Source organism: Thunnus thynnus, chromosome 22 (genome assembly GCF_963924715.1).
Source record: "Thunnus thynnus chromosome 22, fThuThy2.1, whole genome shotgun sequence".
Classification (NCBI taxonomy): Eukaryota; Metazoa; Chordata; class Actinopteri; order Scombriformes; family Scombridae; genus Thunnus; species Thunnus thynnus.
In genome coordinates, this window is record NC_089538.1 from 218,387 (window position 1) to 233,002 (window position 14,616).

A 14,616-nucleotide genomic window follows, 5' to 3' on the forward strand; every position below is an offset into this window, starting at 1 on the left:
CGGCTCTCGACTTCCTGTTTCAATTCTCATTGTACTAATTTGGATGATGGAACAAGCGTACACTTTAGCGCACTGAATTGCATTGCACGTCTTAGGACAATGAAAAAATACTCCCCAAAATGGGATTTTACATTATACAACGTGAACAACTGCAAATGAATTATAGTTCATGCACGGAACCCATGACCTGTGTAAAGATTGCTACACTATGACTCATCCAAACAGTCTCATGTTGTGAAGATTACTACACATAAAATATGTCACTGTTGTAATTTTCCATTTTTTGATTTGCTACGAACAGGGAAATATGGTTCAGAATGAGGCATGGGGAATTTTTTCCCTAATGTCCAGGCTTTTGTCTGCGTTGACAAATTGGGGGCCCTAAAATGATACCCGGGGTGGCCCGGAGGATATGAACACAGTTACCTTTCAGTCAGCTTAATGTTAAAGTGTAAACTCCGCCCCTCTGAAACGCTAACAGTGATGCAATCGTGCACTACCACAGACGCTACGGTCCACCTACTTTTATACGACGTACAGATTGACCAATCACAAGTAACGTTGGGCGGGATTACAGCTAAATGACGGCGTTCTGTTGCAATGAGAAAGCCTCTTTGTGTGTGTCAACGTATATAAGACATTTCTGCCGCAGTTTCTTTCTTTGTAATAATGTCGGCTGAATATGATAATAGGTAAGGAGAACATTAATGCTGATATGATCATTTTCTGTGTTAAAAAATGGATTTACAAGTTAACGTCGGTATGTTTGTCTTGGTTATTGATTACTCCTGGCAATGTAGACATTGAGCGGAGCATCCTGGTGTTTCTGTGCTCGAGTAACGTGAAGGCCCACCGATACCCGGTCTCACACAAACCTTACCGGTTTTGTAAACCATTACGTTGAGCTCAGATGTAAGGTTTTGTTATTTTAAGTTATAAACGTGTATTTTGCCTCCTGAAATTATAGTACACAAACGTGTTTGTAGGAAATAGGAACGATGCCGATCGCCGTAGGTCCTGAACATAGCTGAAACAAAGTAGATGGCAACCGGCGCCTTGGGTAGCACGTGAATGAGCCTGGACTAGGCCTTCCTAAATTCTATTTGTTTCAAGTGATTCTGTCGTTTGTAGTGTAATATTACATCTGAGTATATTTAAATGTAACATTTCCGGCTTGTCTTACGGTGGATGGGGGTGGACTTTGGAGTTTGCGGTGCATATTTAAAAGTATTTGTTCTATTTGTAGGATGGGCGCACATGGTCGTGCTGGTGCTAACCAGCGGTTTGGACAATGCCGGTAGCGTAGGCCGCTAAATGCTGTTGCTGGAAGCTTTTCCCCTAACATTGCCGTAGGTGAAAGCATACCCTGCCTTCGTGAAACAAACGCCTGGTTAGTGTCGGTATAAAGGAGTTAATAGGTTTCGCTGACTTGACAAGTGTGATAAAAGGCCGCATAAAGACGACCGAGGCCTGTTGGCAGTGACTGTAGCGGGCCGCGGCTTCAACTAGCTAAGCTTTTTCTTTATTCTTACTATCTCGCATTTGCATCGGAGTAACGTCTTAAACCCCATTCTTAATTTGATAAGTTAGACTAAAAAAATAAGTAGCATTTTGTAGACTGTTCGACTTAAATCGATGTGATTAGTTGTGGGCACTATTTCCACAGACTCACTTTAGATTGTTTCAGCCCTGACTGGAGAAACGACCATCTTGAATCTAAGATGTAGAAATGGCGGACTTCCGAAAAGGCGTTTGCCTAGAAGTACCAGGGTAAAAAGACGAATTGATTTTTCTAAAGTGTATAGAGGAGGCCAACAATTACTGTTCGTCGTGTTTAGGAGGTGGCATAAAATCGAAAATTGCTAATTAAAAAATGCAGGCGTCTGATAAGAAAGATATTGACAAGAAGAGTGAAGACACAAAGGGGCTGGAAAAGGAATATCCCTCCAAGCAAAGCTGCAAAAGTTGACGCAAAATGGCTTTTGAATTATTTTTTTTGGCTATGAATTTTAAACTGTGTCAAATGGTGCGGAGGAAATCTCCAAGGAATAATACCAATGCCTTGTTTTGTCATTCTCAGAGACAATGGCCCAGAGGGCATGGAGCCAGATGGGATCATTGAGGTGAGTCCCAACTTGCTGCAGTAATTCACATAGAAAACCTTTACAGTATAGTGAATTTCAATCAATTCTTTATTATTGTGTAGAGGATGGAATACTTTATTGTTTATTGTAAGCTTGTGGAAACGCTTCAAACATAGCAGAGTACCTTTCTTTAGAGAAATGAATGCTTAGCTCAGACTCAAATTTGATGCTGACACACTGGTGCTAGCCATGGAACTGATATTAAGGGAAAAATAAAAATGTATTTAAATTAATAGGCCATTTAGCCAGTCTAATGTGGTGAGGCAATATGCCATGAGTGTCTTAATTTCTTCTGCCATGTTGCTCCTCATTTGGGCCCACCTCCTACAGAGCAACTGGAACCAGATCGTGGACAGTTTTGATGAGATGAACCTGCGCGAGGCTCTGCTCAGGGGAATTTACGCCTATGGTTTTGAGAAGCCTTCCGCTATACAGCAGAGAGCCATTATCCCTTGTATCAAGGGTAAGTAAGGTGCACCTTCAGTAAAGCACTCTGACAGCTTTCTTTGTGTGTGTGCATATGCCTCTACACATGCCTAGAGACTCAATCATTGTAGCTGTTTTCCTCACTGAAAACAGTGGGGTACATGTGTATAGGGCTGCAGCCATTGATTATTTTATATTATGTGAAGTATTCTACCAATAGTCGTCGTTGTGATGCTAATGCCTTGTGTAGTGTCCACACTGTGGACTGGATACTTTCTGCTGAGATGATTAAGCATTTGACATGGTGCTATTGTGGTAGGCTAGTTCGGTTTTACATACACTGTACAGAGTTTCTGCTTTGTTTCAGCTTGGACACTTTGTGTTGTGTCCTCTGGCCTGCCTCTTCTCCCCTTGCTATTTACTCCCTCCATTTTGCAATCCGTGCCATCAAATCACATCTTCATGTCACTTTGTAGTGGGTTTGACCCTTTTTAAATGAAGGGGGGGGTGCCAGTCAGTTGCATCTTGACAAATGATTATAAAATGGCCCCTTCAAACATACAAAACAATCAAGCAAGTAGCAATGAAATATGTCACCTGAGCTGTAAGTCTCATTATGGCTGAGAAAATAAGCAGCAAGTGTTGACAAGGAAATTACTTGTTAAAAAGTAATTTTGAGCTGTTTGAATGGGACTTTAAATGGAGTTTGTGGTTGGCAAACCAGCTTTAAGGTGTATTACTGCCTCCTACTGGATAAATTAAAACATCACACCTGCAATTGGTGTAACTTATTTCATGGGGCGCTCATATTATTGTATGTGGCCAAACAATAAATCCACACAAACCAAAACTTGAGATGCACGGATACTTACAGCAAATACTTGAAGTGAATGAGCTATCCTTGTTACTTTTAGTAACTTAATCTTGACAATTTAATTACACTGCTGTTTTAATTAAATCCATTGCCAAACCTCCTTACTCATTGTGATCTGCTGTCATACCTTAAAATTATTGTAGTTAGTATGCACATACTTGTCAGTGTCTACTTTGTTACTGGTACAATTTATTCTACTAGCCATTTAAAAAAAAAAAAAAAAAAAAAACTTATCAGGGCCAACTGGTGCTGTCAGCTACTTGTTTTAAAAATATTCTGATCTGAGGAAATCACTGAAGCATCACCACCCTAGCAATTGGATCAAGTCGGGTATCAGACCAAGACACTGATCTCTCTGACAAAATATTTCCAGTAAGTTATTCTGTGTTTTGTTCTTTAGGTTATGATGTGATTGCTCAGGCCCAGTCTGGCACTGGGAAGACTGCCACCTTTGCCATTTCCATCCTCCAGCAGATTGATGTGGAGTTGAAAGGCACCCAGGCTCTGGTTCTGGCCCCCACCAGGGAGCTGGCTCAGCAGGTAGACTCTCTTGCACGGAAACCATATTTCTTCTTTTCTTTTTCTTTTTTTTTTTTTTTTTTTTTAAATCAAAACACATTTTAAAAACATAAGTATTGCACTCAGTGTTCTAGCAGGTTAATGCTTTAGGTAGCTGGTAATCAATTTTAGAGCTGGGTTATCATGTAACACTCTCAGTAGTTCTATAGTTCTGTAGATCATGGTTACAAACATGGCAAGTAAGAGGCCAAGTCTCTTCCCTGCTTTAACTCATGTTGGTACAGCCAATCACATAACTGGATTTTTCATAGAACATGATCAGTTAATTTATTTTATTTGATAGGTACAGAGCACATTAATGAACAGAAGTATAAAATACAAGATGCCGGAGTTGGAGGCTAATTTATATCCGTAGTCTCAAGGCAGGTAACAAAACAGTAACGATATGCATATACAAATACAGTAGTAGTAGAAAGACAAGATGGATGGATAAGGCCATAGATTAATTTGTTTTTTTCTTTGTAATTTAAACATTGTCACTAATTTTACTTCAAATCTCACTTAAATATCAGTGTTCATGAAAAGAGAAACAGAAACAAAACAGTTAAACTGTTTTTGGTTCCTTCTGCAATATGCAGAGCTTCTAAGATGCCCTGGGCCTCCTACGGCTGGGTAGGAGTTGCTCACTAATCTACAATCATTTGTAAGCTTGTCTTCACTCATTATGCTTGTGGGAAACAGTGCCCTGGTCCAGTTGGTTTTTAGTGTTTGCTGCACCTCAGGCTTAACCAGTGATCTGATCAATCTGTTGGACTTCTATGTACAGACGAAAACACTGTTTCAGCCCAACAAATTTCAAATGTAGTAATTTGACACTGTAGGCTGCAGTTACAAAATTAAGATGTATACCTCAGACTTTTGTCCATCAAGTATCTGCAGTATTCCAATGCATATGTTCGTTTTTTTTCTTCTTTTTTTTTTTGCCTTAGGCAAAACTGCTTTAATGTATTTGACCAAACGTGTGTGTGTGTGTGTGTGTGTGTGGAGGTGGAAAGACCAACTTGTAAAATGTGAAGTTTGTCACCATGAATCAAACCAGCCTTCCAGTTTGGTGCACTTCAGATGGTCAGCATGTTTCACAGCAGCAGGAACAGACTAACATCTGAACACGTAATACTAACTTATGGTGCCAGCTACAGACAATCAGAAAGAACTGCTGTATAATGATGAAACCCATGCGTGTCAGCTGATTCTGTAAACCCTGGTGTTTTTGTTGCTCTGGTTGGCGTTCTGCTGGCTGGAGTCCTCAGGACAGCAGGGATGCAGAGGCATGATCATACATCACTACTTCTGAATACAGCACCCATCACACCTCTGAAAGGGAATCATTAGCTAGTTTTGATACTTGCCTGGGGGGGGGGGGGGGGGCTGAGGCTAGAGAACAGCAGACAGAAATAAGCTAATCTTGAGCAGACAAAGCAATTTTTACACACAATACAATGTATGTAAGTCTCCCACTTCATGCTGTCTGCTCTGGAGTAAGTGAATTTTGGAGGATTGGATCAAAATCTATCAACAGCCTGACCACTGACCAATTGGATCACTGGAATTCAGTCATCATTCCTACAGGATCCTGACTTTTCAATAAAGTGACAAGTAAAAAAAAAAAAAAAAAAAAATTTTTGGACAGTAGTAGGGCCATCGCAATAATTGCAACATTGCAATACTGTGCTGTAGACAAGCCATCCACGGTGGGTGACAAGCAACTGCCCTAACCCAATTTTCATGGGGTTTTTTTTTTTTTTTTTTTTTTTGAGGCTAGGCCTTCATGGTTTACACTTAAATGTGTGTGTATTGAATGTTCAGCAGCTCGTCCAGTCTGGTGGCTCCAGAGGATCCTGCCCGCTGCACACTGAGTGCCAGCTAACCTGACGCCCAGCCCCCATAACAGAGCCAGGCTCGGGGTGAGCTAACGGGGTTGGTGCTGAGCAAAGCATGTTGCCGTGTGTAAAGGTGTTCCCAGTATTACACTGTGTTTGAGCATATACTGATTACTCGCTAAATGCCCCCACCGTTGTTTTGCTTGTTTTTATAGAACTAAAATCCATTTAATTTCGCATATCAGCTCCCACGTTCATCAAAAAACAAACTCATTTGTAAAATAATAAAGCATGTTATCAATACTTAGTCGGATGACGGATGCTACAATCATAGCAAGTGTCTGCTCTGTAGCCGTCTGCTGCAGCAGAGTCCTGCTTTGTGTTGTAATTACACATAATGCTAGCTATTGGTGAGCAGCTGCTCTCATGTCTTCCTCGGTCTCGGTGCTTGTTTTCGGCAGAAACTCACTCGCTCTCTGCCTGCTCAGCCTGCTCTTGGATGGTAGGCGGGGTTTCTCTGGTAGGTGCAGCCTCACTGTCACTGTACGCACGCTTGCTCTCTCGATTGCACACTCCCTACGCACTGAGCGTACACATTCCTTACACTACTTGTATAACATGTTTTTAGAAAACATCTTAATTTTATCTTTTTTAAATCCCCAATGCTTAGGCCCAGCAGGGGGGTCAATACACTGGTGGAAACCCTGCATACGATCTGCCACACCACAAATTTAAAGTTGTTTTCCGTGTTAGTCTGATTATGTGTCAGCCTAATGGAGCATCAGTACCTGACGAACATACCTTGATTGATCTCAAAAGGCGCTAATATCGCATAGACCAGATACCACGCTGTTGTACCACCCTGAACCACTACAGGGGAAATTCCTTCACCGCAACAGCCCTGGTCAGTAGAATAACTTTGGTTTCAGGCTTCCATTTCCACTCTGGTTTTAAACCAGAGCTTCTAACAAATGGAGGGATCGTTTTACCGCACTTATTGCAGCTTCACTCATTATGTGAAGTTTTTCATTCCTGGTATGATTGCAATCAGAGATTGAATCAGTCAGATGGATGATGAATCAGCATTTTGTTTCCTATTAACTGAAACTATCTCATAGTGCTGTTTACAATGGTTACTGAGGCTAACGTTTTTAACAGCTGAAGAAAACATGTTAATAGAATTGTTTTGTAGTTTTAGTACTTGTGTTCAAAGATCTGTGCTTTTATAGCAGGGTTTAATCTTGTACTTTGACTTGTTAGGATGCCCTTTAGTTTACATTTGGATAACAGATTGTGCTTTTAAAAATATTTACAGAACAGTAATTCATCTAGATACAGGTGTAAGTCAGACCTTGCCAGTTTTTCTGCCTCCTGCTTTGAATTTGTGCATGTCTCTCCATCACCTGACACCTGGGCTGCCTTTGTGTTTCTCTTTCATCCTTAAACTGTTTATTTAAATCTTGAATCAGTTGCACCTTCTTTTTGAATCAGTTCTTTACTTTCTCCTTGTTGTTCTTTCAACACCATTAACGTTACATCCTGCGATTCTTCCTTGCTTCTGTTTGTTCTCTCCCGATTCCTTTACTCACTCTGAAGATGTAAAAAAGCCGTCCTTTAAAGTCTGAGTGAGCATGAAACAGAACTTAAGCTTTATGATAATTACAGTAATTGTGGACAAACACACAGTGGGAATATATCAGCAGTCAAGCTATCCAAACTATCAAGCTACATTACCATAAGGTAAAGCAGCAGTAGCAGATAAACTGGACAGTTAAAATTATGTCAGTTTAACAAACTTAAGCTTCACTGAAAAGCTTTTTTTAGCTTCTTACTTTGTCTTAAGTCTGACCATTGTTGTTTGATGCTGCACATGTCAGTTAATGCCATATGTGATCCTCTGAGCTCTGATTCATTTGTCTGTCTCATGAAAGCAGCTCCAGTCTGCATGCTAGCTTCAGCACAGAGGGGTTGTTTTTTTTTTGTTGTTTTTTTTTAAACATAAACGGGAGCAGGAGCCAGTGGTGGGTTTTTTGGTCCTTGTTAACAGTAACAGCCGTCTGTGTCTCATACAGGGATACAGTGTTCAAACGGAAAACAAAATGAGCGTTCCTAGAAGCTACAAGAAACTGCGGTAGGAAGCCAGTCTGAGCTAGCAGCTGTACAGTAGAGAAAGTTGTGTAAATGTTGTTTCTGAATTTGTGAGTTGGCTAAACGGCATTCCAACAACCTATGACATGCATTGATGAATGTTTACTGCTTTCATGGCCTAACACATGAATCAACAAGTGATATTGTTTCTTTGCCTTTTTTTTTTCTTCTCCAGATCCAGAAGGTGATACTGGCCCTGGGTGACTACATGGGAGCCAGTTGCTATGCCTGTATTGGAGGGACCAGCATCCGCAGTGAAGTCCAGAAGCTGCAGGCTGAAGCCCCTCACATTGTGGTGGGAACCCCCGGCCGTGTCTTTGACATGTTAACTCGCAAAAACCTCTGTAAGTCATCCTGCAGAATTGTGACAAATCTGAGTTGCTTTATGTTACTGAAAGTTTCTCAATTGAATATGGAGGGTTTAGGGGAATAATAACTTGCACAATTTTTAACAATTCCTGCTTCAGATTTAAAATCACTGTCACTTCTTACTGAAAAATGCACAGTACCTGTATCAAGGTTATAGTTTGCCTCTGCACACTCGACAAACGTCAGGCCCCCCCCACCCAGTGTAAATACCACTGGGTGGGGTGTGTTTTACTTTGTTGCAGGGCATACAGATTTTTCTAATTGCAAAAACACAACACCATGTATGTTGTGTTCACATGTCGGCTAATTCTGATGTTTTGGAAAAACGTCAGTACTGATCTATTTGTTGCCTGCAACTGTTTGTTTGGATTCTGTCCCTAATAGAGTCCTACATACAGGTGGTTGTGGGCAACAAACAGAACACGTCTTATTTGGTGTGAGATTTGTTTGGCTGGCATGGGAGTAAGAGACAGCCTGAAAGCAGGTGTGTCATGCAAAACAAATATTTGAGAGCAGAAATGATTAGTGTATACAAATTAGGTTATTATAATTCCAATTCTCTATAATTGAATTTCCACAATATTGACTGTCACAATATAAATTAAAGTTGCAATATAGAATTGCATATCTCTAGAGGATTTTGTCCAAATTTAGGCAGTTGCTTGCTGCAATTTTACTCAACTGAACATGATATCCAGCCTTCCAGCTTGGTGCACTTCAGATTGTGAGCTACAAACATTCAGAAAGAACTGCTGTATAATGATGAAACCCATGCGTGTCAGCTGACTCTGTAAACCCTGGTGTTTTTGTTGCTCTGGTTGGCGTTCTGCTGGCTGGAGTCCTCAGGACAGCAGGGATGCAGAGGCATGATCATACATCACTACTTCTGAATACAGCACCATCACACCTCTGAAAGGGTGTCATTTGCTAGTTTTGACATTAGCATGAGCTGTGTAGCTAATTTGCAGTCCATTTACCATTTGCTTTTCACTTATATGATGCCTTTTCTAATCTTCCCACCACTCAAAGCACTCTTAAACTGCAAGTCACATTCACCCATTCTCTCACACACACACACCAATGGCGGCAAGCTACCATGCATGGTCGAACTGCCGATCTTCCGATTAGTGGACAGCCTGCTCTACCTCCTGAGCTACAGCAACCACTTGCTTGAAATTTCCAGTGTGATTTAATGTGTAGCACTTTGATTCATACCATATCCAAGCTGCAGGCTTCTACATTGTTTTCATAAAGACCTAAATCTTTCTTTAATCAGCTCTGGAGACTGGCACGGTGAACAGTGCAAGGCAGCACACCCTCACCTCTTAACTGAAGTGTCACCACCAGTGATGCAAACTGGAACTACATCACAAAACAAATTGCAGAACACTGTTACTCAGAATGTATTTTTTTTTTTTGATGATGGCAATTAATTGGTTAGCATCCCTTGTATTCTCATATCCAGCCTTTTTAAAATAACACAAGTATGGGTACATAAAACAAACACGTTTTTTTTGTTTTTGTTTTTTTGCAGCTTCTAAGTACATCAAAATGTTTGTGCTGGACGAGGCTGACGAGATGCTTAGTCGGGGGTTCAAGGACCAGATCTACGAGATCTTCCAGAAACTGTTAAGCAGCACACAGGTAGGAGTTGATTCACTGCACCAGTTTGGGGCCTTCTGACAGCACGGGAACCTCAACAGATTTTGAAACTGACTTTTAATTAGCTTCAGATGGTTCACTTTGTGCTGTCTGTAACGGGATGTATACGGGGGGCAGCTTTATTTGTATTTCAAATGAGCTGCAAACATCAAGCTAACAACACTAAGTGATTTGAAAATGCCTCATGAATGTAGGGATGCAAGAACTGAAAATGAGTGATCAGATTTTAACCAGCCCTTGTCTGTTTTAGGTTGTCCTACTCTCAGCCACAATGCCAGCTGATGTTTTGGAGGTCACGAAGAAGTTCATGCGTGAACCTATCCGAATCCTGGTGAAGAAGGAGGAACTGACCCTTGAGGGCATTCGCCAGTTCTACATCAATGTGGAGAAAGAGGTGGAGAAACATTTTCCAGTGTAGTGGATTCAGCAAACTAGACAAGAGGATGAATTTTTACAAGTTTGAATACAGGATGATCAATGTAAATTAGCTACTTGTGGGGAAAAAGTAGAGGGCAAGGACATGCAGTGTACAGATAATAACTTTCTTGAGCTGGCTGTGTCTGACCTGGTGATTTTCCCTTAGGAGTGGAAGCTGGACACGCTGTGTGACCTGTATGAAACCCTGACTATCACACAAGCTGTCATCTTCATTAACACGAGGAGGAAAGTGGACTGGCTCACTGAGAAGATGCAAGGCAGAGACTTCACTGTCTCTGCTCTGGTAAGATCCTTTACTCACTGTCATACCTGACTAAGGCGTTGCACTAGTGGAAGGATGTACAGTAAAGTCAGCTCAGACAATGTGGACTAGTAGGATAACAATTACAAACTGTAATAATGGGTTTTGTTTTAGCAAAGATTTCAGGGATTAACTTGCGTTGTACTTGTGGCAAGTACAACGTGAGTAAATTAATCCTTTGTCTTCTTAGTGGGGTTTTTTTTTTTTGTTTTTTTCCCATGGCACAGGGTCCTAATCTGGCAGGGATAACCAAAGTATCTCACTCAGCTCTGTTCTTGTGAGCACAAATTTGATTCATGGTAGCGCTGACTTCTAAACAGTCAAATCAGTCTGTTATCTTCACTTAAGTCCTGCTTTATATTTCAGCATGGTGACATGGACCAGAAGGAGAGAGACTTGATCATGAGGGAGTTCCGCTCTGGCTCCAGTCGAGTTCTCATCACCACTGATCTGCTGGTATGTACAGGAACTGCTTTTTACACCAACTTTTGGCTAGATCCAAGATGATCAACAGAGTGCGGACTAATGAGTATGCTGGAACATACGAGCTGCTGACAGTGTCACAGGCACATCATGTACAGTATTTATATGTACATCTATAGATTCAGCTGTGTCCAAGGTTCCCTCTCCTCCCATCTGTAGTGTTGGTGAAGGACTGAAAGTTCCTTGGTAGAGAAATTTATCTGCCCTCCACTGTGGCTGGGTGTAAGTCTTGACTCACAACTAAATGGCAGATTACACTTAGTCTAGTCCTTTCATGTTATGATTTTATTAACATTTTAGAGGGGGCTTACTGTTGACTGGATGATATTTTTGCACGTATCTTTTGCAGAAATCCCCTACATGTAGTCTACTATAAAAAGGTTTAAAGAAGATGTACACATTTCTATAGACACTGAGTCTATTAGTTCACAATCACTTTTGCCCATGTTGACCAACAAACAATACTATCGGAGTGTATGGACTGTTGCATCTTTAATTGCTTTACTTCTGAGCTCTAGTGCACTGAACTGAAATGGTGACTGAGATTAGTCAAATTACTTAATGCTGTGTAACTAATGGCTGCTGGGATCCCCTCCTCAGGCCAGAGGTATTGATGTCCAGCAGGTGTCCCTAGTCATCAACTACGACCTGCCGACCAACAGGGAAAACTACATCCACAGGTAAAAACACAACTGAGGAGTGCCAAGAATCAAGTTACAAATTATTTTGAGCAATAAAACTGTTGTATGGAATTATTTTTAAAAGAAAACACTGTAGCACTTGGATGACAAACTAATCCATCAAATACAGTGACTGAAATTCAGTGTTTGGTTTGTCAGATGCAACACTGCTTCCACTTAACTACTCAAATACCTATTCCTGTCATTTCAAATAGTTTTTCATGCTAGTGTTCATGCAAGTTTGTAAACATTGTTGATGTCATTATTACAATTTTGATGTTGACATGTACACATACACCTGTCCTCAGTTGTTTGACAGGAAATATAAGAAGCTTTCACATCTTTATCTCCCATCCTGTATGACACCTGAACACGAGTTTTCCCAATTACTCTTGCTGCTGTTTGGAGCCACTAAATGTTCTTTGCCCAGTGAAACTGAATTCTTTGTCCTGTCAGGATTGGTCGGGGTGGTCGTTTTGGCCGAAAGGGAGTAGCCATCAACATGGTGACTGAGGATGACAAGCGAACCCTGAGGGACATTGAGACGTTCTACAACACCACGATCGAGGAGATGCCCATGAATGTGGCCGATCTTATCTAGAAGAATCCACACGCCCTTCGTCCACCCCCGCCCCCCACATTTTAGAAGTCAAACCTTGTTTCTTATGTGATCTGAATTTTAAGAACTTCCTTTGGCTAAATTCCACCCTGACTTAACCCTCTACATTGTAAGGAAAGGAAGACTGCAGCCATCATTCCTTCCTAACCTCTGAAATAGTTTTTTGGTCGTCTCGATTGGAAGAATGAATTGCTGATCTGCTTTATTTGCTCGCCATAGTCTCATTACTTCATATCGGCACCTAAATTCCTCCTGCAGCTAATCCCTTGCCTTCAAAATTTGAAGCATTCATTTGGATATTTCCACATCGATGTTTTGCAAACTAAGGACTTAACCATAAAATAAGTTTTTAACTGGTTCCCACGAGTGCAAAACATAACCTTGTTTCCAAAAGCACATTTAAAAGCCATTAAAGTTGATAATGGAAGGGGGGGGGGGGCAAAAAAAGATACTAGCACTGGCTTGATCTGTTGGCAAATGCTTAACATTAAATCAATAACTTGGCTCAATGAGTAACATGAACGATGCAAACACATAGATGACTGAGGCTTTTGTGAAATGTGGGTGTGATTTGCACCTGTGCAATGTCACCAGCTGCTGCAGTTCTGGTGACTGATAGATGTGAGTACTTAAGACCGCAGTTTTGGACTCAAGTCAACAATGATCTAAATGAAATAGGAAGTGCTGCATTTGACCAACCAGTGTTAAAACAATTTTCAGTGTACTTACACAGCCTATAACACACATCCATGATCATGTTAAGAACAGATTTTGGGGGTTAGAGTACACAGGGCATATTCAATAAAAAGACCTGTATAGTAAAATCCATCATGAATGAGTTGTTTACCATTTTGATCCTTCTGTTTCTTTTTTTTTTTTTAATGCTATTGTACATACTGCTTGACTTGTACCATCAGTTGCTCATTAGCATTCAGTTGAAGACTGACTGGTGGCCGCAGACGTTTGGAGGCAAACAACGGTGAGTTCTAAAGAAACTTTGCCTCTCGACCCCGACGACCTGGTTGGATCTTCATCTCTGACATTCTTTTAGATTTTATTTTTAAATGAAATATTGGATTTTTGATAAGGTGGTGGTAACTTTTTGTAACCTACCTCGTCAAAATGTTGGGGGAGGGGGGCGTCTGACATAAAAGGACCAAACTACAGATAATTACGTATATAGAGGTTATATCCCCTCCCCAACCACCTGCCCCCAAATCTCTCTTCATCTCTCTGTCTGACTCTTTAAATGCTTGTCATCATGGGGTGTGGTGTCTGGTTTAGGAGAACAGTCATGTTTTGGGGTGTATGGTCAGTGCTATTTTTTAAAATGAATTTATGGAATTGTTAACCTTTTTGAGACAGAAACCGTGTATCAAGTTTTCTACATTGGATTCTGTATAGTATTTATTTTAATGGTCTTAAAAAATAAAGGTTGCTCCTTTAACTGTAATCTGGCCTCTGCATTGTTGAGTATCATGAAAGTTTTTATGGCCAAATCCTGTGTATTAAATTGATTTACACAACCTACAAGGGGAGCGGCGATAGGCTCCTGCAGATGGCAGAGCTCTTCCGAAACCGCAACACTGCAGTTTGGTCCAACTGCCGGCGTGGACAGACGAACAACTACCATCGCAGGTGTAGTAATTCAAATTTTTACTTATCCCACACAGTATCATCGTCTAGGTGAAGGAGTAATTATGGATCCGTCTAAATACCCACACTTGCAGTCTTGAGCACTTCAGTCCACATTCATGCAGCACCAGGTAGTAAGCATGTGTGTCCTGAGTCTAAAATATACCAACACACTACACTTAACTCACACTTCGGCCCAATCCAAATGTCCACACTAACGGACTTTGAGGCGCGTTCCCGCGAGATCCGCGAGGGCTTAGGGTTGTCCCACTGTCAAATCGTCAAGTACGTGAGGGTTCCCTCGCAGACTTTTTGAGCCCTTTATGCAGAGTTTCTGTAAATCCGTATTTCTGCAGACTTTGGCCCAATCCCAAACTAGCCAATATCTCCCTGCCCTATCCACTATCCCTCCATTTGCGCGTTCATGTGGAGGTTTGC

The 14,616-nt window shown here is 41.1% G+C and overlaps 1 protein-coding gene and 2 non-coding genes across 4 annotated transcripts; all 3 read left to right on the forward strand.

Moving 5' to 3' along the window:
- Nucleotides 1–578: 578 nt before the first annotated feature.
- On the forward strand, nt 579–13,371 carry eif4a1a (eukaryotic translation initiation factor 4A1A). 2 transcript variants are annotated; one of them, XM_067580973.1, is made up of 11 exons: nt 579–692; nt 2,081–2,123; nt 2,475–2,607; nt 3,845–3,984; nt 8,167–8,335; nt 9,895–10,004; nt 10,273–10,416; nt 10,606–10,743; nt 11,128–11,217; nt 11,845–11,924; nt 12,381–13,371. In XM_067580973.1, exons 1-11 carry the CDS (start codon nt 670–672, stop codon nt 12,523–12,525), a joined length of 1,215 nt encoding a protein of 404 aa, XP_067437074.1. In that variant the 5' UTR covers nt 579–669; the 3' UTR covers nt 12,526–13,371. The 2 variants fall into 2 exon arrangements, with proteins under 2 accessions (XP_067437074.1, XP_067437073.1); XM_067580972.1 differs by lacking the exon at nt 579–692 and adding an exon at nt 1,715–1,770.
- On the forward strand, nt 5,182–5,321 carry LOC137175285 (small nucleolar RNA SNORD10). Its single transcript, XR_010925613.1, has one exon. It is a non-coding gene; the product is annotated as a small nucleolar RNA SNORD10 (small nucleolar RNA).
- Nucleotides 9,115–9,254, forward strand: LOC137175286 (small nucleolar RNA SNORD10). The gene has a single exon (XR_010925614.1). It is a non-coding gene; the product is annotated as a small nucleolar RNA SNORD10 (small nucleolar RNA).
- Nucleotides 13,372–14,616: the final 1,245 nt, after the last annotated feature.